General features: G+C 41.1%; 1 protein-coding gene across 10 annotated transcripts in view; it reads left to right on the top strand.

Annotated features, from left to right (window-relative positions):
• Window positions 1–20,033, top strand: part of nhsl1b (NHS-like 1b) — a 101,961-nt gene that overhangs the window by 67,556 nt on the left and 14,372 nt on the right. For 7 of the 10 annotated variants that reach the window (XM_082504386.1, XM_082504388.1, XM_082504391.1 and 4 more), the window contains exons 2-3: window positions 14,304–14,456; window positions 18,208–18,335. In XM_082504386.1, the coding sequence (XP_082360512.1) occupies window positions 14,304–14,456; window positions 18,208–18,335 (281 nt within the window). Of the gene's footprint in view, window positions 1–10,162; window positions 10,450–13,359; window positions 13,445–14,303; window positions 14,457–18,207; window positions 18,336–20,033 lie in introns of those variants that run through there. The other 3 variants (XM_082504392.1, XM_082504387.1, XM_082504393.1) reach the window with 3 other exon arrangements.

Here is a 20,033-nt window from a genome sequence, read left to right on the forward strand (position 1 = left end):
AAAGGCAGATGTTAATTGGATCGATGTTATAGGCCGGATGAGCAGAGCCAAAAGCAGTCATGCGTTTTAAATGTATCTGTTATTAACAGTAATCAATGTCGGCCACCAGAACTTGCATCCGACTTTATAACTAACCCCCCACTTGTGCTAAATCCTCGAGGATGATTGTCTTGCTCACTTCCTTAATTTGTTAGTCAATTGGCTGTGTTTCTAATAGTTGATTGGATGCTTTTGTGTCGCACCCCCCCCATTCCCACTACTTACCCAGACTGACCTAGTCTTACTGTTGATGAGAAATGAGGTGCAATGTGGGAAATGGGTCAAACACCACAGCGTCAATTACTGCTCCAGTTGTGGAGATGCTGCAGATGAACACATGCAAACATTGTGGCTGATATGGCTTTAGCCCACTTCCCACTGGTCTCCCTGTGTTTTTGCTGATATAACACATGCACACTCTTGATTTTTTTTTTTCCTCCCTGCAAAACAAGCTAGCCCCAGGTGGCTTGTTGTTTTGTGCCCTTGAGCTACTGGAGGCACTTAACCTAAATTAGCTCAGTCTGTCTCTGTGCCTCTGCGCCTAAATCAGACAAGACCCTCGCCTCAGCAGCATGAGCTGAGTGTGGAGGTCATGATAACAGCCAAAAAAAAGATGTGTGACCAAAGCTCTGAGCCGTATTTTTGCTATTGTGTTGTCTTTGGCTGAATATATTTTAAGAGTGTTGGCTTAATATCTTAAACCAGTGAAATACTGATGCTAATGAATCATACTGTTAATGCAAATGATGTCATATTCCAGCTGTGACCTATTGATTGTTAGCAGTTATCCCAGCCTGGCCATCATTCACTCCAGACTTTTTATTGAGTGAGTCATGAAGTAGAAAGTCTGCTATTGTAAAGACAGCCGCACACACTCCCACATACACACACACAGATTTATATAGATATATAGGACACAGTGGACCCCTACAGCTGCTGCTCCCCACAGTGCACTATATCTGTATTTAATGCCAGATTTATGGCATTTTCTGCGTCAAGTTAATTATGAAATTGGATTAATGATTGTGTGCTGCTATGAAGGTGGAACAACACACACTGACACACACACAGACCATTAAGAGAGACGAGCAGACAGCTCTGGTGTTGAAATGTAGGTCAGGAAACCAGTGCAGCAGCCAACATATTCTCTTCTTTCTGTGCAGGCATCTTTACATGCATGCATGTGTGTATGCTGACATGCTTGAGTGCATATAGCATTCAGGCACATGTATTGTCTTATGGCTTGTATCTGTAAGAGCAGATGCTTGATTAAAAACAGAAGAAAACCAAACAGTTGAAGGTTATATAGTGATTCAGTGCAGTAAGAGTGATGTCCAGAATGTTAGCTGTCTCAGTTCAGTGGTGTGGACCTGCTGTGGGTACACATACCATCCAGCATACTTTAAACCATTATAATAAAAGCAGTTAGACAGACATCTAATACCTCAAACAGACAAAAACCTTACCCACGCTCCTCAAAGACACACCTAGGTTTTGCGGTTATTGATATGGCAGATCCTCAGAGGGCAGTGAAAAGGGCCGGGAGTCAATATGAGTGGCGACAGGATGGCTGGATGGTAATGGGTCCTAATGTAATCGGTGGGCTGTCTTTATGTTACACTACCAATGACTAGAAAGGGAATTCCACTGGGAAATTATTCTTCAATAGCATGTCAGGCGTGTAATACACACCCATGGTCACGATTCTGAGAAGTAACACACATTAAGTTGAATTCTTGAAGGAACAGTATGTATAATTTCGTGGCATCAACCTACTGAACATCTGCCGTCCACCATGGCTTGCTCCACGGAAAAGAACTGATCCTTGTGTTAACATAAACTGTCCAATTCTATATTAAATCTCTGCTCATGGATCCCTCTAAATCCTAAGCACTGGTCCTTTAAGTCAAGGTTATTACTGGTCATCTACCAACTTTTATTCCAGCTCCAAAGCACGAACAATCACAGCGTATCACATGCAAAGCTAGATAGTTGTGAGAAATATAGCCACAGCTTTGTGGACATGCTGACAGTTCTACATGTCTGCAATTCATTTAGTTCACTTCAATTTAATTTTATATATGTAGGTCCAAATCACAACATAAGTCACCTAAAGGCGCTTTTTTAGAGGTTCAATAGTCATCTTCTGGATCTGGGTGACCTTTACCTGGTTAAAGGAGTCTATCCTTTTCATGGCTGTAGTTAAAGCCTGGTCCTGTTCACACTAGGGCTGCCACGATTTGTCGACTAGTCACGATTACGTCGACTATCAAAATCGTCGACGACTGATTTAATAGTCGACGTGTCGTTTGAAGCTTTGTAAGATCGCAAAAGACGCAGGAATAATAGCAGGATTTAAGAGTGTAATAACGGACTGAAACAGAAGATGGCAGCACTGCATGTACAAGGATTCCAGCTGCCGTTAAACCCCGAAGAAGAAGAAGTAGCTGTGTCCCAGAATTCATAGCGCAGCCCAGCTTAGTTTCCAACAATGGCGGTAGCTAGTTAGTTTTAATATTACTCTTATTATTCTTTCTGGGTCACAAAATAAACGTTTAACATATTTTCAGGCGAGAATGTAGCTGTGTAAACCTCAAATATCGGCTCAGTTTATCAGGACACCACATGTTTTCAAAAGCGCTCCGACGTTTTCGGAGACGTCTGTTACCCACTAGCTCGATAGCTAGCCGGGGGCTAGGTCACTAGCGCCGTGAGAACACCGGACTCCCGGCAAATTGTTTTCAAACCCACCGCCGTCTTTCGGGACTCAGGTTAAATATATATGAGTCACTTAGATAAATTAAAAATGTTGTTTGGCTTTTTTTTCTTCTTTTTTTTTAGTATTTTATTTGTTCCTGAGTAAATCGGTTTGGCTGAGATTAAAGTTATAGTTTTTACACAGCTGAATAAACGTCAAGCAGACAGCTGATTATCAGAAGTGTGAGATGCTGGAGAATATACCCCGGTGTCCTGTTATATTTTAGATAGCAAGGAGTTTATTAAACTTTACCGAAACAATCTGCAAATTTCATTAAAATTGAATAAACTATCATCTTGTCTTTATTTTTAGTTAGCACCTTAAAAGCTTAAAGCTGTAAGCTAATGATAGTTATATAAGCTGTAGTTTTACGTCCAGTGGATGATGATCTGATTAGTCGACTAATCGCAAAAATAATCGGTGACTAGTCGACTATCAAAATAATCGTTTGTGGCAGCCCTAGTTCACACAACAGGTTTTTGGAGACAATCCGTTTTTTATTTGTTTGGGTATTTCTACAATTATCACTCCTTTCCACTTCTCAGCTGCGGAGCTCTAAACACCAAGTCCAAAGCTTAGGCCTTCACAGTGGTGCGATGAGTTTTTTATTTGCAGTTTTCTATGTTGCGACTTCCTAATGTATTCATCTAACAAGTAAGACTTTAAATAACCCAAATAAATAAATAAATATATATATATATGTTTGACTAAAATGACCTTCTTGAGTCAAACTAACCACCAGGAAACACATCAACATGCACGATTTCCATCATGTCACGGGCCTGTTTTAGCTTTAGTTTATTGTCCCGCTAACTTAAGATGGGGGGGGGGGGGGATTTCATTAGATTTAAAACTCTGTTGCCAGGGAGGAAACACACGGTTAGCTACAAATTCGCTCTGACGGTGGACATAAAAGTCTCAAATCAACAACAAAACTGCCACCTTCTCAAAAGACCCCAAAGGCGTAGGGGTACAAATCAGCCTGCGTGTAATACAACAATGTTTTAACTCTATTTAAGAGTGAGCTGCTTTTTTGTGTCCAAGCTTGTGTAAAAGTTTCCCTGTTAAAGGAATGTACTGGTATAAGATTTTTTTTAATGGCTGCACACTTCCTTCATTTTGGATTTCTCATTTTGCTGCTATGTCAAAGGTTTCAGAGACTAGATACAAATGCACTTTGCCTGTCCACAAGCTCAAGCAGAGGTATATTTGTGTATCCTCTATCTGTTTTCTCTGTCTTTCTCTTTTATCCTGGCTTGAATTTCAAAGTGGGGGGGTCAGTAGAGAGCGCCGGGTCAGACGCCAAGGGAGAGAAAATTAGACTTGACTGCCAAAAACTGCTGGGCTCTGGTGTATGTTTGTCTGTTTCTTTTCCTTACCGGTCTTCATCTGTTCTCCTGGATTCCACCTGTAGCTTTTCCCTCGGCTCTTATTTTTTTGTTCTTTTTCCCCCTGTAACTGCTTCCTTTTCTCTCTCCCCTTGCATCGTTTCCCATCAAATAGCTCCGCTTCTGCCACATCAAAGCACGCTTCAGCTTTTTGCAGATTCAACTTTGCTTTCCACCTCATTCTCTTTCTTCTCAAAGTCTACATGCCTTTTATGCCATCTCCATCAGTATTACAAAGGCATATTTCTGATTGATGCACGTTCCCACACGACTCTGTGTGAGAACAGCTTCATGATGTTTGAACATAAAACAGAAACATGCGTGTGTCACCACATCAACGCTGGCATACGCACACGTGAAACAGAAAACGCCCTTAGACACAAAGGACAAGGTTTTGCATGTGTTTTGGGACGATGTGTGCAAGCTCAGGGCGTTGTTTTGCAGGGTGTCATGAATCACAAAGAAGGAGAAGCCTATAGAAGGAGGCCCCCTCTGCTTTTCATTCAGGAGAATAATCAAACACTCGCACAGATACACACTGCTAACCTGTGCTCACAACGAAGAGAAAAACCCCCACACAATTTATGTTGCAAGAACCTTGATTTAGAGTAAAATGTCATCCCAGATGCGCTCAGTGAACTTTAAATTCAAACTGCACGCTCTCCTATTTGCATGCTTTAATTGCACCTGTCTAAATCCCCACTTAACAAATGCACTAACATTTTTTTGAGCTACTCCAATTCTTTCAAGTACATTTGTCCCAAATATTTGCAGGATGCCTCTTAAGTGGGTTTATACCCAGCCATCCTGAACAAACACTGCTAATGGGCCAATTGAAAACCTCCAGAAAGAAAAGCCTTGCAGGCACTGACTTTCTCCTGATGGGCCAGGCTGAGTGGCAGTGATTTGAACATTTTGATGGTGATCTTCAGTCGTTTTACTTATTTTGACAACAGTTGTGGGCTGAAGAGAGTTTAAATGTTAAAGAGAGAGATGGAAAACCTTCTGTCAGAGGAGTTGGTCAGATGGGAAGACTAGAAGAGGGATGGCTGGGGGAAAGGACTGTATAGGGAAAGCATGAAGGAGAGGAAGACCGCGGGAGTTTTCGTGTGTACCCCCAGTGTCATAAAACTGCTACGCGAGAATTTATTGAACTGTGTTTGTGTGGGTGAGCGTGCATGCGAACTTTACCCCGTGCCAGAATCATTAGTGGAAGAAAAAACTGTTACTAACTTGTTTACACAGCCTAGTCTGTCCGTCACTTTCGGTGTCTGTATGTGTGTGATGCTTGAGCTGAGAGCTGGTGTTTGTTCAGGAGAAAGTTTGAAGTTTAACATCATTTAACTGCCTTTTTACGAGTGCTGTAGAAGCAGATCTACAGCTAAGCATCAACTCAGTGTATTCCTTGTTTAGGAAACTCGTGAAGTAAAGATTTATGAGGGTGATAAATCAGCTAAAGCGGCACATTTTGTACACAAATATCTCCAGTGCAGCGATAACAGGTATCAAACCCCCCCCCCCCCCCCCCCCCCCCCCGGCCTTCCCACTTGCTCAATCTAAGTCTTTGTTGCTGCAAGATTATTCATGTCTTCTTCCGTGTTGGGAAGACCAAAGTAATCAGATTCCCTTTGACCCCCGATTTTATGCTTTCATTCAGAGAGGTGTAAAGATAAAAGTAATGGGGGAGGATGAGAGCAAGCAATGTGTTCCTCTACATGATATAAATTATAGATTTTCATTTAGGGCTGCTCGATTATGGCAAAAATGATAATCACGATTATTTTCACTGAAATTGAGATCACGATTATTTGACGATATTTATTTAACCCTTTAAGACCTACTATAGAACCAAGTCCACCAGAGCTTATATTATTTTTTTTACAAGTTGTAGTGCCATTTGTGGGAGCATTTCAAGTTGCTATACATCAATACAACTGTTATAGCCCATATTTTAATAATATGTATGCATTAAGTCCATAGTAATTACATAAATTGCAAAAAAGTGCAATAAACTACAAAAAAAATAGAAAATCGCTTTTGTTTTGTTTACATATATTTCTACTTGGAGAAATTTAAGAGGTTTATCCCTCAAAACTTTAAATACAATAAAGTTGCAAAAAATAGTTTACAACAACAGGAAATTTATTTTGAGTGTCTTCATAGTTTTATTTTGGAGATACACCAATTTTTATATACTGCAGGAAAAACAAAAAACAATCCTATGATGCAAATTTGCAAAGAAAACAGCATGTGCATCATTTCACTGTGGGAAGTGTTACGAACAGCTGATAGGAACGGCAAAGCGTGTTTCTGGAATATTATGTTTTTGTTCCTGCAAGCGCTTTTTATGCAATTTTTGCAAAGCTATATGTGGAACGAAACCGTGACCGAGGACAAGCTGATGGCATCAGATGTAAGTACAACTCCTCCGGTTTCATATGCAAAACAAATTATTGCGCTAGCTTACACGGTTCAGGTTCTACAGGGATTTAAAAATAGTTACACAAAACGGAGCGTGCTGCTCTGACCGGCTTTAAAGGGTTAACAATGACTTTAAAAAATAATATAAAATAGTGTGCAACACCACTGAAGTTTTTTTTTTTTTTTTAAACTCTCTTTTCAACCAACGGCAGTCACTCTCCTCTCCAAATAACTTCTGCTTAGCTTTCCGAGCTTCCCTCGGGTCCTCTTAATCAGCGGTCTCCACCCTTTTTTGCGCCACGGACGGTTTATGCCCGACAATATTTTCACGGACCGGCCTTTAAGGTGTCGCGGATAAATGAGGGAGGGGCTAATAATCGGCTCAGTCATTTTTAATGATCGTTGAAAGCCCAGATCGTAATCGTGATTAAAATTCGATTAATTGAGCAGCCCTATTTTCATTCACAAAAAAGTAAATGGGGGTGAAAGAGGAGCATTCGTCTTTTAGGGGTTTTGGTATATTTTCTTGTTTGAGTGATTTAAATTTTCCACTGCTGCTAGCAGGTTTGCAAATTGTGCATTTTCAGATTATTATAAGCAAAAATGTAACATTTTATTTAACATTTTAAAATACTTCCTGTTTAACTTTAGCACAAATCTGGAAAGAAATAAGGAGAGTTTAGTTAGGATGGCACTGATCCAGTGAAGGAGTCGGGATTTAGTGCTACACTTCATTGTTTAAGGCGATATGAGCACTTCGGTCGTCTCTGGGAAATCCTGCTGCCTGTCAAAACGATACGTTGTGCACTTCATCAATGCAAAATGTGCTAAATGTGTTGTTTTCATATGTTAAAAATTCATATTTCCTGTTTATTTCCACCTTACAGTTCTTCTCATTATTAAGCAAAAGGTGCTCAAGGCTACAGCTCGAACACAGTAGCACAAGATATGAAAGAGGGGAGGAAGAGGGTGGTGTAAAATCAATACAGACTTGATTATATTAGCCACTGTAAAAGCGCTGTTGCCTAAATTAAAAAGGAGGAAAGAAAGGGAAAAGAAAATTGGGGAAACTGGGGGCGAGAGAAATGTGACATCAGCAGATCAAGCAGAGTGGAGGGGTTTTAGGTGGTTTGCTTAGCTCTGTCTTCATAGGGCCAATTAGAAAAATAAAAGCTGGGTACTCTCAGATGAAGCTGTGTGTACGTAGATGCTGTTTGATTTTGGGGTTATTTGATCTTTTATATTAAAAAAAGAAGGTGAAGGTGGGTTTGTCTTTTGGGGATTGATCAAATGATTGAATTGGATCTGGAGGGAAATGGGGCTAAGCTCAGAAGTCTGGAATAAAAAAAAAAAAAAGTATAATGATCGTGAGAGGGAATGTGCAGCTGCCTCTGCCAGGTTGACGGGGAGCTCCAAATGGGGTGTGAAAACAGGACAAAGAAAACAGGAGTGCGGTGACAAGAGGAAGAGCAGGAGTCCCTCATCAATCTCTCTGTTCAACCTGCCACATTCATCACTGTGTGTGTTAATTAGAACATCTAGCTCTCATCTTCCCCTTTCCAATTTATCCTTTTACTTCCTATCATTAGCTTTTGACATGAGTCATCTGGTTGTATTACAAGAGGAAGTAATTGTTGTCTGTCCGCCGGGAATAATACTAATGAAACACGGGTTTTGATTTTGTATTCAGTGCAAGTAATTGTTGGATGTTGTCGTCAGTTTTTGCATAAATTGGAATAAGTAGGTTAATAATCTCACATTTGTAAATTGGGGTTTTGGCTGGTTCTCAAAGCAAGAAATACCAACAGTTAAATAATGTGAGGATTGCAATTGCAAAGCTACTTTATTAGCTAATTAGGTTTTGATTTGAAATATACTTTTACTTTGGCCTCACGTTTTATCCACCGACTCTGTGTGCTTCCTTTATGTGCTGCTTAGAGTATGAATGGATGAAAGATTAATATTGTTTGGGCTGGGGTGTTGCAGGGGCTTCAGTGGGAAGGAGTGGACAGACGTATGGCTGAATTGATATCCCTAATCCTGGAGGTGGCCTAGATTTGAAGACCTCCTTCGGCGGATATAGAGATGGTGACCTATCCGTTATACTGTGCGCGCGCATGTGGGCGTTTGTGTGAGTGACAACAATAGGCTTTTTAATGAGAGATGCTGTGTAGTCTTGTGCATAAATTATCCTAATACTGTACACGTGGCAAGCTGTATGTTTGACACATGGAGAAGAACTTTTAAGATGACACGGTCACCTGTCCTGACACCTTTACTGTGCCAGGATTTTTCCAGTTTTTAAAGTAGGTCAATAATAATGTCTTTAAAGAAGGTGATTTTCATGAGCAGGTCAAACACATGTTAAACTCGTTATATGATATTTAGAGACCTATTGCATGCTTTCAGTTCAGAAGAAATTGTGTGCATATATGCTTCATGCATGCAGAGGAGTGCAGCAACAGTGGATGTTAACAAGCATGAACAAATATGGAGGTTTGGATTAAAGAGGGATGCGACAGCGAGGAGGGAAAAACCTTTTTATCCATAAATTCAAGGATCATTTGCAGTGCCATTCAAGCTCTTGTTGGAGCCCCCTACACGCACCCTCCCTCGCTCTGCTCTTCAGCCATTTGGGCTGAAATTAAATACGGTCGCGAAAGGCGGGGCTGTCCTTCCCATATGGGTTTGTGCATGGGTGTGTGTTTGAATGGCTGGGTGCTGGAGTGTGTGCATGATAGATTGCGAGCAGATTGGACAATGGGGGGATTGTATGAAGTCTGTATTCATGTAGCACTGATTCACTGCCATACACAGCAGGTTGGGAATGATCAGAGGAGGAAATGTTGATTTAAAGAAAGGCAAAATTGACTTATTAGTAGATGATCACATTTTTGGATTATTGTTTTACAAAGAGATGCAAAATGAGACCAGATGAGCTAAATGTCAGTGCATGAGTGTAATTTACCGTAGGCAATTATATTTTCTGTTTGCATTGCACTTTGCTTGAAGCACCATCCACCTGAGAGTACCTCGTGAAAAGCTCAACATGTTTTTTCCCCCCTCCTGATGATGTGCAAGGTTGTTCTGTGGGGTAACTCGAAGTTTAATTACATGCATAAATATTCTTCTGCAGATGAGTCCCTCACTGAGAGGCTGCGCACCCGTGGAAAGTGTGAAAAAAGAGCTGCGCGAAGAACGATATGAGTATTGATGCACAAACCGAAAAAGCAACACAGTGACTGTACACGCTAATAAAAACTTCTATATTTTGAGCAAAGTAGAATGAAAGTGTAGAGCGATAATAAAGAGAGCACTGGAGAATGACTGATAATGAAAAATAAAGGGAAAGGCAGCCAGAACTCCTTGGTAACCAAAGCACAGAGGAACAGAGGGGCCGGTCCTACACCCCTCCTGCTGTGTGTGTGTGTGTTTGTCTCCGAGGACTGAACTGCCTGAGGGGGGGAGTGGCGGACGATTTGTGTGTGTGTGTGTGTGTGTGTGTGTGTGTGTGTGTGTGTGTGTGTGTGTGTGTGTGTGTGTGTGTGTGTGTGTGTGTGTTCAGAGAGACAGATAGGGGTAGAGACTTATTGTCAGCCTAGTAGACGCTCACGTACACTCGCAGCCAAGCCGTGAGAATGTGAGCGGAAGAGCACCAGCACGCCTTCATCCCGTCTTCTCTGTTATTCCTTGGATTTTTTTAGTTGTTTTTTAAGCCTCAACAAAGGCACTTATTATTATTATTTTTTTTTTTTCTAAGAGGGAGACATATACGCTGATCTGGAAAAATGGTGTTTATCGGGACCTCGTTAAAATCTGTAATTAAGTACTTCAAAAGGAAGGGTAAGACATTTTTTGTTCCATACTGATCATTAATGTGCATTTGAATAATCTCCCTATCAATACTGCATGTGGTTGGTTAGAGATTTTGACTGTTTTAATCATTTTTGACAGGATATGCATTTGTGTCTGAAAATTCCCACGGCGTTCCATTTATTGAAGCGGATTTAGATTTAACAGCTTCATTAAGGATTCTCTGTGTCAAAACCGTAATGATCTTTCTGATTTGATCGGAACTAATGGTGTCCTGTGGTCAAACTGCTTCCCTGCTGCCTCAGCTAAGCACAAACAAAACCCTCTGCACCCCGTTACCAGGTAACCGCTGGGCCAGGACTTCACAACTGTAGCACCAAATGACCCAACAGCTTGTTTAAAGGTGACAGTGAGAGTTGCCGTTAGTGGATGATGGTAGAATCTCCCCTGCACGTGTGCATTGTCATTTTTTTTTCCACCTCGATTGTCTGTCAGACTTGTATCACATGAGGTTTTGTTGATACTTAGGGTCAGTGGAACTAGCAGTAATTGTGTATTACCTGGAAACTGTTGTAGTTTCTTATTATTGTACTTTGAAAAGCCTGCTGCAACCCTAGTGACACCTGCAGGAAGTTAAACCCACAGCAACCTCATGAGAAGTACTTTTTAAAGTGCCTCTTGTGTACACTAGATTTTGTTTAAGGCGATTAGCTATTTTTTTATCAATGGTTTGGTATTAAGCAGATGAGGCTGTAACAAAGACATGATTGATGCAAAGCAAGCTGCTTGTGAAGACTGCGATTTGTGGTTTATTTATAGCCTGTGTGTGTGTGTGCTGAGTTAAAGCTGGAGTGATGCGCTTAATCATTAGCTCAGCATTTCTGTAGTCAACAAGTCCTGTGCTACTGTCTTGCACATGCCTGCACTTTGCACCTTAACTGCGCATCATGACAATCCCAATGCTTTTATATGCAGATCAGTGTAGACCTCCTCAGATGGTTGCAGTTATCAGTGTAAACTTTGGATTAAATGTTGTCCACAAAAACTTGTTTGCTGTAGACACACAAACAAAAGATGCTAGTTGCCTTTTTTAATTTTAATTTTATTATTTATTATTCTAGATATCAACAGTCACCTCTGTTTCCTTTTTTCTGACAAATTAAAAATAAAAGTGTTTACAAATTAAAAGTCATGTTTGAAAGTCGATCCATGTGTTTGGAGGTGATCAAGGACTTAGTTTAGGATTAACATAGATCTCTCCAATGGAATTTTATTGCTGTTATTGATCACACAGTTAATTCCACAGCGTGCATGTATGTGCGTGCTCGCGACTGCTAATGTATCTCAAAAGGATTGCTTTATGCAGCCTTTGCATTTTTAGTATTTGCATCGTTTTGCTTTCTGTGTTTGTTAAAGAGCATAGGCAGGGCTGGGATGTCGATGGACAGAGGGATTAGGGGACTTCTGAAAGACTTTCGCGCCACAGTCCACTATGTATGAGACTGTGTGTGTGTGTGTGTGTGCGTGTGTGAGTGTGTGTGTTGAGGAGCTTGGGGTCATTGTGGTATTGAAAGGCCTGATGTGGAGACTGATGCAGAGGGACAATAAATGCTTTGTGTCCTTAGTCCCCATCGCCTTGGTTTGCCTATAGCCTCACTGAGGTCTATTCAAACCCCATGGTCTAAAAGGAGGGTGGGGGAGGGGCTACCTGTGCTTAGTGTGTGTGAGAGATCAAGGAAATTTCAAATTGTATTTAGAAAAAAAAAAAAAGCAAGCTTGATAAAGCAAGCTGATGTGAGAACAGCTCCCGTTCACGTGCAGCCTGGGGCGTCAGTGACTTGCTCGAAGGCATGTTATAACTTTGAACTGTTGGTGTGACCTTGACTTTTCAATCTGCACTGCCACTCCCTGGTGTGTAAGTATCTGCATGTGGTATCTGCGCGTTTTTGTGCGTCTGGGCCTTGGAGCAGCATGGGACCGTCTTGTGGTCAGCAGCTTTGCCTCGTGATGCATTTGACTGTCTGACCAGTGCAAGCACGCTGCAAAACAGCATGACTACAGATAGGCAGATATGCAGTGATTACCAACACATGTATACACCACATCCTTTCCCCCCCCCCTCTCATTAACTTCCATTAAAATTGATCAATCTGACTGAGATAAAACACTTTTATGCACGGGCGGGTATTCTGACAATCCTGTATGGTGGACTACTTTTCAGATGAATTGCAAAGATTACGTCATTAAAACTTTCCCACCCCACATGAAGCCTATTCAGCAAAGGCAGAAGGATGACCGTCATGGAAAGTGCAACTTATTTTGTAAACAGATGACAGCATAGTGGATGAAAAACAGCTGAGAAGAACTACATCTGGCATTGATATCAAGTGTCAATTCATCTAAACCTGATCGTAACTTTCAAAATAAAATCAAAGTGGAACTTCCTGCTTAAATAAAAGCAAAAAACATGATTTAGAGATTTGTTAGTTGGGCCTTTTGCACTTGAGTTAAAATGACAGCCTTTGTGTGAACCAGAGCATCAGAAGCATTCAGTAGAGATATTAAGGTGGAATTGGTCACAACCTGAAGTTGTATGCACTTGGCTTATTTCAACAGTGGAAATAATCCACTTACACCCACTCTGTACTTTTTAGGTGATTAACAGAACAGTGCTTTTGACGTGGTCATTATTGGCATGTATTAGCAGTTATGTATATATAAAAGCAGTTGCAGTGTGTCACACTGTCATTAAGGGCCCATTTGCTGAAGTGTGTTGCCCCCCCAACACACTTCAGCTCATTTGCACCTGTGAAAGAAACCCTAAAGCAAAACACTCCCAGGCGTTGCCATGATCCGTCCCCTTCCTCCTGGTTCTCACAAACTTAGCCGTTCTCTCAGGCAGCTGGACATGTTGTGTTTGCAAAGAAAGGGACAAACTCAGAGGTCTTTGCTTACATTTTGTCTCCGTCGATGGAGATAGTTTTACATCCGCGATCACCCACTTTGGCTTGGATTCGCTCACTTGGTAAGCTTAAGAATTAGGAAGAGTGTGTGTTTGTTACATTTCGACAGCATTTTTATTCACACAGTGACTTGTGATGGCCTCATCGAGCTTCTGTTTCTGGGACTGGACTAGTGGGACAGAAAAGATGTGATCGCTTTATCAGCAGATATGACTGAGAGAAGGGTTTTGGATAATGAAAAGTGCCTCTCCCTGACCTTGTTAATTAATGTCCTTTCAATCTAAACAGTGGTGTATTTTGTGTAGCCTCAAAGCCTCTTTGTTAATAGTAAGCTTCCAAAGTGCCCAGCAATGTGGCCTGTTTGGTATCGGTGTCTTTGTCATATTTTATTTTTTTCGAGGAAGGATTTTTACAGTTAGGTAAGCGGTTTAATGGAATCAGTTGCCAGTAGTTACGAGTTTTTTGAGTTGGTATCGACTGATCAACGATTCCCTCCAACTTGTCCCAGTAAGCTTCTCCCTCCCCCTCTTGACTCGTGAGGCCTACTGTATGTGTGTGATGTCACAGATAAGTGTCATGTTGATTGAAGGCTGTTAAGTCTGCCACCTTCATGCAAAACACTTAAGCCTCCTTCCCCTTCCTTTTCATCTGCAAATACAATGAAACACTTTGAATAGTCAGTACTTGGGGACATTTTTCCACCACTTCTTTATTACTTTATTCTTTATTTACTTTTTTTTTTAAAGTTGGCCAACAATGCTGCTCTTTGGAAGACTTGCAGGGCCACACATGTTTCGGTTCTTAGTTCATTATTATTTTCGCTGGCCTTCATTTTTATGTCAGATTTCATGGAGAGGTTTTTTGTTATATCATGCAGAGGGAACTATATCGATCCTTAATCTGCTTTGTTTACCTCTGCAGCGGTGTCTAACCTGGATGAGGAGAGCAAGTGGACGGTTCACTACACAGCTCCGTGGCACCAGCAGGAGAACGTCTTCCTACCGGGAAGCAGGCCGCCCTGCGTAGAAGACCTCCACCGCCAGGCCAAAGTCAACCTCAAAACTGCCCTGCGAGGTAAAGACAAATCAAAATAGAGCACGTTATACACCACACACTGGAGCGACATATGAAGGAATTAGTTTTAGATGGGATGATAGATAAAATTGCCAAAATGTTAGATATGTAAATAAAATATCTTAGTAAGAAGAAATGTACATGGCATATATTTACACAAATAGCGAAGGGAAAATGCTGAATGTGAGCCAAACCAGTTACAAACTGTTGAATCTCACTCATGGGACTGTTGGTAGGTGGCGTCACTTTTATCGGAGTAAGCTCGTGACACTGGTACATTTGCCTGTAACTCAAAAAAAGATGTCCCGACTTGTGAGTTGTGTTCAACTGACATCGCAGACTTGTTTGTCCCGCTCAGTGGGGGAAGAGGCTCAGGCTTTGCTGACAAACAGAAACTCACAGCAGAGTGACAACTTGTTCAACTGGTCACAACTTTCCCAGGAACAGGAAGTGGGAATACCAGCACCTGTTCCTGGGAAAGCTGCCCCTCAACCATTTCACAGATAACAGTTTAGGGGGAAAAAATCACATATTTCCGAGTTTCTGTGTAGGACTGAGTGTATGACTGTACTACATTTGTTTGCATGCTCACCAGGGCCGGCCTTGTGTGTCAGCTGATTAGACACAGAGATAAAAGGCAGAAAGAGAGATAAACTGGAAAGTGTTTGAAAGCTGATGCTTACTGTTAGTGGGTTAATCACCGGTTCTAATGCACACACCCTGTTTTGTCTTCTGTCTTTTCCAATTTTCAAACCCCTGAACTGTTGCTGTTCTTAAAACACCACCTGGTAGGTGGGATTAATTCAGCCCCCCTCCCTCTCATCCTGTCACCAACCTATCAACCTGACAACACCACGTATCCCCGGGGGTCCTAACGACAAGACAACAGGTGTCCAGTGAGCGAGCACCTGTGGTGTCTGTTTAAGCCTCAGTGCGCTTTACAAGCAGAGAACGTTTACGGTTTTAGATTTTATCCTTGTTGGAGAGCGGAGCTTACCCGACTTTCAGTGAGCTTTGACTTTTTTTTTCTTTTTTCTTTTAGTACTGTACTTTATATGTGATCTTTTTTTATTTAATGAGGCTTGTGCCATTATCTCACAGGGCAATAATCAATCAGTCTGTGATATAGATTATAGACGTCTAATTAGGGGAATGCAAATGTATATTGATAAGTCTTTACGGGCTGATCTTCGCGCTGTACATCTCAGCCAACAGAGGAAACGTATGTTAGTGCAGCCATGTTTCTAACCTGAAACTATTTATTTATATTTTACTGTAAACCCATATTCAGAAACATTTCTAAAGTCCATAGTGACAAAAACTTGCCGATAGGAACTTTCAGTCCATATGGCCATGGGGGACGTCTTCATCATGAGGACAAGCTGTAAAACAGCTAAAAGTCCAACATTTATTTACATTATTTTCCAAAGCCATCCAGTGGGCCAGATGGAGTCTTTGCCAGGCCGATTCAGGCCCCCTGACCTTATATTTGACACTCCTGGTGTAGTGTATATGGCATTCACTTTATAAAAGTTGTTGGGGTTTCATAAGGAATTATATATTATTTTTTCGTAAGGAAGGTAAGGTAGTGTAAAACTCAATAGCAAATAAATCACAAAAGTAAACGTTACGCTCACAACACTAACAGTTTAGAAGTTTTATGTGGAGGTGAAACAAGGATCAGTCCCTGGGTATTGTAATCATATATACTACACAGTGCCACGAGGCTGATTTATTCTTTGCAAAGCCTAATAATCGATATCCAGTCGGATAGAAATGTGCGTCCCCTCTTTGTCCTTCTAAAACTCTCACATGGGCTTCAGCGTGTGTTTAGTGGATTATTGAAAATGTGCCAGCAGGCTGAAATACATTTTTAAAGTTGCATAACACGGTATTGAGTGATAACTGCAGGATCCATTTTGTTTGCCAGTGTTTACGATGAAATGAAAGAAAAATAATGTTTAAATACTTTCCCCCTGCATCCAAAAAAGTCAGTCATATCATAGTCATGCACCATCATCAGTACCTACTCCAGAATCAACGTCATCAGTTCCCTGCAGCTGTCACAGCTTTACATGTAGCCCTGACAGTTGCACCTTTGTGTTTTTTATCCTCTATTTCAATTTATATCAGCTTCAGATTGGGACACATTAGTGGTGAAACCAGTGGGACGAATGCAGTCTTTAGGTTTTTTCTTTGTACATCTGTACCTGCATCTAGCCCATTCACATGAAAACAATATAACACCTTTACCTGGCACAAATTAAAGTCCGCAGGTCAAAGGTCAGGGTCACTAAGACCTAATGAAAAACACATTTTTAATAGAAGATTTCCTTCACTGTTAAAAGTATCTGAGAGACTCATCTAGTTTCTGCTTTTCTTTTCATATCACTTACTTATCCCACCCCCACCCCTATCAGTTCTGCCTAGCAACAAGCCACACTTAGCTCATCAGAGCTTATTTATTTCATTTACCGTCCCCAATCATGCAACACCAATCATCTGAGCAGTTCCACTTCCCGTCATCGTCCTCATTATCATTGCTTTCTGAGTCCCATCTTCCACCGTTTCACCGCATCAACTTGTTGTTACAGTATCCACGCACGCAAGCCCCATCAGGATCCATTTACTGACAGCATTATACATGCATCAGTGTGCCTCTGTGTGGAGATGGGCTGTAATTAGCAGTGGAAATAAACAGGATGTAAAAGGGATCAGGAGCAGCATGTTTTAGGTGGCGGGCTAACAGTGATGTGAGCACGCACGCATGTTTAATTCACCAAAAGGGAGTTTGATCCTGCAAAACACACTGAATAAATATCCAAGATGAAAGATTAAAAAAATCAGTCATTTATAGAAGGGTTTTTACATTTGAATCGATCAGGATTACATCACAGAGAAAGATGAGATGTCAAAAAAGAAACACGCTTATTTTAAAGTGCCGTTAATTTTAGGGAGAAGCGTAGAAGTTGGATTTTGTGGTTATTTTAAATAAGGTCGCAACCTCATAGTGTGTTTGATCATTTCATCCTTCATCAGTAAAAGCATGAACAACTCTTGAGGCTTTTTTCTGAGGATGTTTAAGAAGTATGTGAATTTAATTGCCTCCTAAAGACCAAACAAAGGATGCATTAGTAGATATTTGCAGAGGGAGAGGAAGAGGGAGATGATGTGCTAGATTCCCCCCTGAGAGGAAAAGGGGGAGGATGAGAGAGCGAGAGAGAGGGACGCTTCTGCCATCTGTGTGTGACAGACTGAAGCTGATACCCCCCTCCTCTGGTTACACACACGCACACACTTGCCGTCTTATCTCACTTTGACGTACATACATCACAACCTCATCACGGCAGGTGGTGACGAGAAGAGGTGTGAGGCACGCTTGGCAGAGTCCAGCAGGGAACTTAGCGAAAACACACACACACAGACAGCAAATGGTTTATTCTACAGTACACATTTGATAATACAACACTATGTTTATGTCCCATAAATATTTCACACATTCTTCTTATCGTTGTGTTATGGGATGAAAGTTTGAATATTTAATAGCATCTGTTTGGATTATTTGGTAGTATATTCATGGAAATGAGTGAAGCAAAGCTTTGTATTGAGTGTATTTAAATAGTGCGAAATAAAATGTCGCTTTCATTATGTGAAAATTGCACCTTTCAGCAGGATCAGAAAGTTCTCATCAAAGGCCACCAAAGCAAATAAGTTTAAGACCTGTTTCCCTGTCTCTTTCTTTGTTCTTCAGAATGTGACAAGTTGAGGAAAGATGGTTTCCGGAGCTCCCAGTACTACTCTCAGGGTCCCACCTTCTCTGACCCCATTCAGTCCACCAGCAGCCTGCAGGATGACGGGGATGATGAAAATGATAAGAAGGTATACATAATCACAGTATGCATGTATACCCACCTAATTTAATGTATGCTTTCAAATGTAGCAGGTACAACAGGCTCTGCATTCTATTTGCATACAGGTGCAGAACACGTGCACAATAATTTAAATGGTGTTAGGCTCCCCTCTAGTGGCTGGAAAAAGAAGTGCCACCAAGTTTCAGTCTTGTCACATTGTGTAGCTTTCGGTCTTTCCATTTTTCTGTCTAATTTCTCAAATAAGGTGAGCGTGATCAGTACTGGGCAAAAGTCTTGAGCCATCCATCATTTCTTTATTTTTTTTCCTAAGGCGCCAGACTTTCTTGTAATTTTTTTGAAGTGGTCTTGAGCAATAGTTTCTGAAGGTTTTTCAAAGGTTTTCTCAGGAAATTGGCTGCTTTTTTACTTGTTTTCATTCCAGCCCAGTCACTCTGACCTGTGAATCATTCACGCATTTAAAAAGACACCAAGCCTGTGTTCACATAACAGAGAACTTTGCTAATACATAAATACATAATTATTTCCAAGTCGTTTGTTGAATCTATGAAAAATATGAAAGATAACACAGAGATAAAGTACTTGGCATATTTCACCATGGTGTGAGGATACTGGAGAAGTAGAAGTGGCAGAAAAAGAGAATTTACAGCAGATGAACAAAATCTGAAAGTCATGTCATGAGCCCAGACCTCAGTATTATTGAAACAGTGTGGGATCATCTTGATATTTTTCCCAGAAAAAATATAACTAAGCAAGGGGTTCCTCTAAACATTTGCAGAGCATTGTAGAAGAAATGCACACTTGTTGACCACAGTTGTGGGGCCTGTGATTTTTCTGATGTCTATAAACACTTCAAGAAAGAAACTAAAGAAGAGAAACAGAAATTTGAGGCAGAAATAAAGACGGGTAGAAAAAAATTAACAAGAAAATGAATCCGAGACAAAAACTATTATTTCTTGCTCTTTTCATCTGACAGACAATTTGTGTGAAGTGAAGCGTAAATGGTCAGAAAGCTGCATATTTCTCATCTTCTCGTTTTTATTTCGAACACACACACAGTGTGATGTGAAGGGCACTCAAAAGGGTTAGTGGGTCTTTCACTGTGTTGTCCCTTGGAGCCCCTCGGTTTCATCCTCGCTTTGACCCCTGACTTCCATGTTGTCTTTCTAAACTGTCGCCTCCCATCTCTTGTTTGTCCTCCTGTTTTCTGCACACTCACCCCATCTCTTCAGCTCAAGCCAATCCCCCTCTGCCCTGCCTTCCTTGCCCCTTCTTCCACTGTTCTGCTGTTTGTCCCCCTCCTGCTCTCTTCCCCATCACTTCCTGTTGTACTGAGACCGCTGAGCCTAACTTTGCCTGACAGCAGCTTCTAAAGAAGAAACAGGGCTCCCGCTTGAGCCACAGCTATGCAAAGTAATAAGCCATGCTTGGAACCAAACTATTGCTGAGATGTTTTTATATACATCCCCTCTCTTCACCTCCCCTTTTTGCTGCCCCCCATATTTACCCATCCATCCGTGCATTGTTTGTATGAATGCACTCTCAGTCAGGGGATAGGAAAAGTTTGAGTGATGCAGTAGTAATTGGTGGCAATCATCTGGATTTTGTAACTACCTATAATTACTACAATTTAGAATCATTTGGAAAAAGTGACACAAATGGCACTCACATCAACCTAAACAACATTGCTGCCATGCTCTGGACTAAC

The sequence above is a fragment of the Aulonocara stuartgranti genome (assembly GCF_965226115.1).
Source record: "Aulonocara stuartgranti genome assembly, chromosome: 15".
NCBI lineage: Eukaryota > Metazoa > Chordata > Actinopteri > Cichliformes > Cichlidae > Aulonocara > Aulonocara stuartgranti.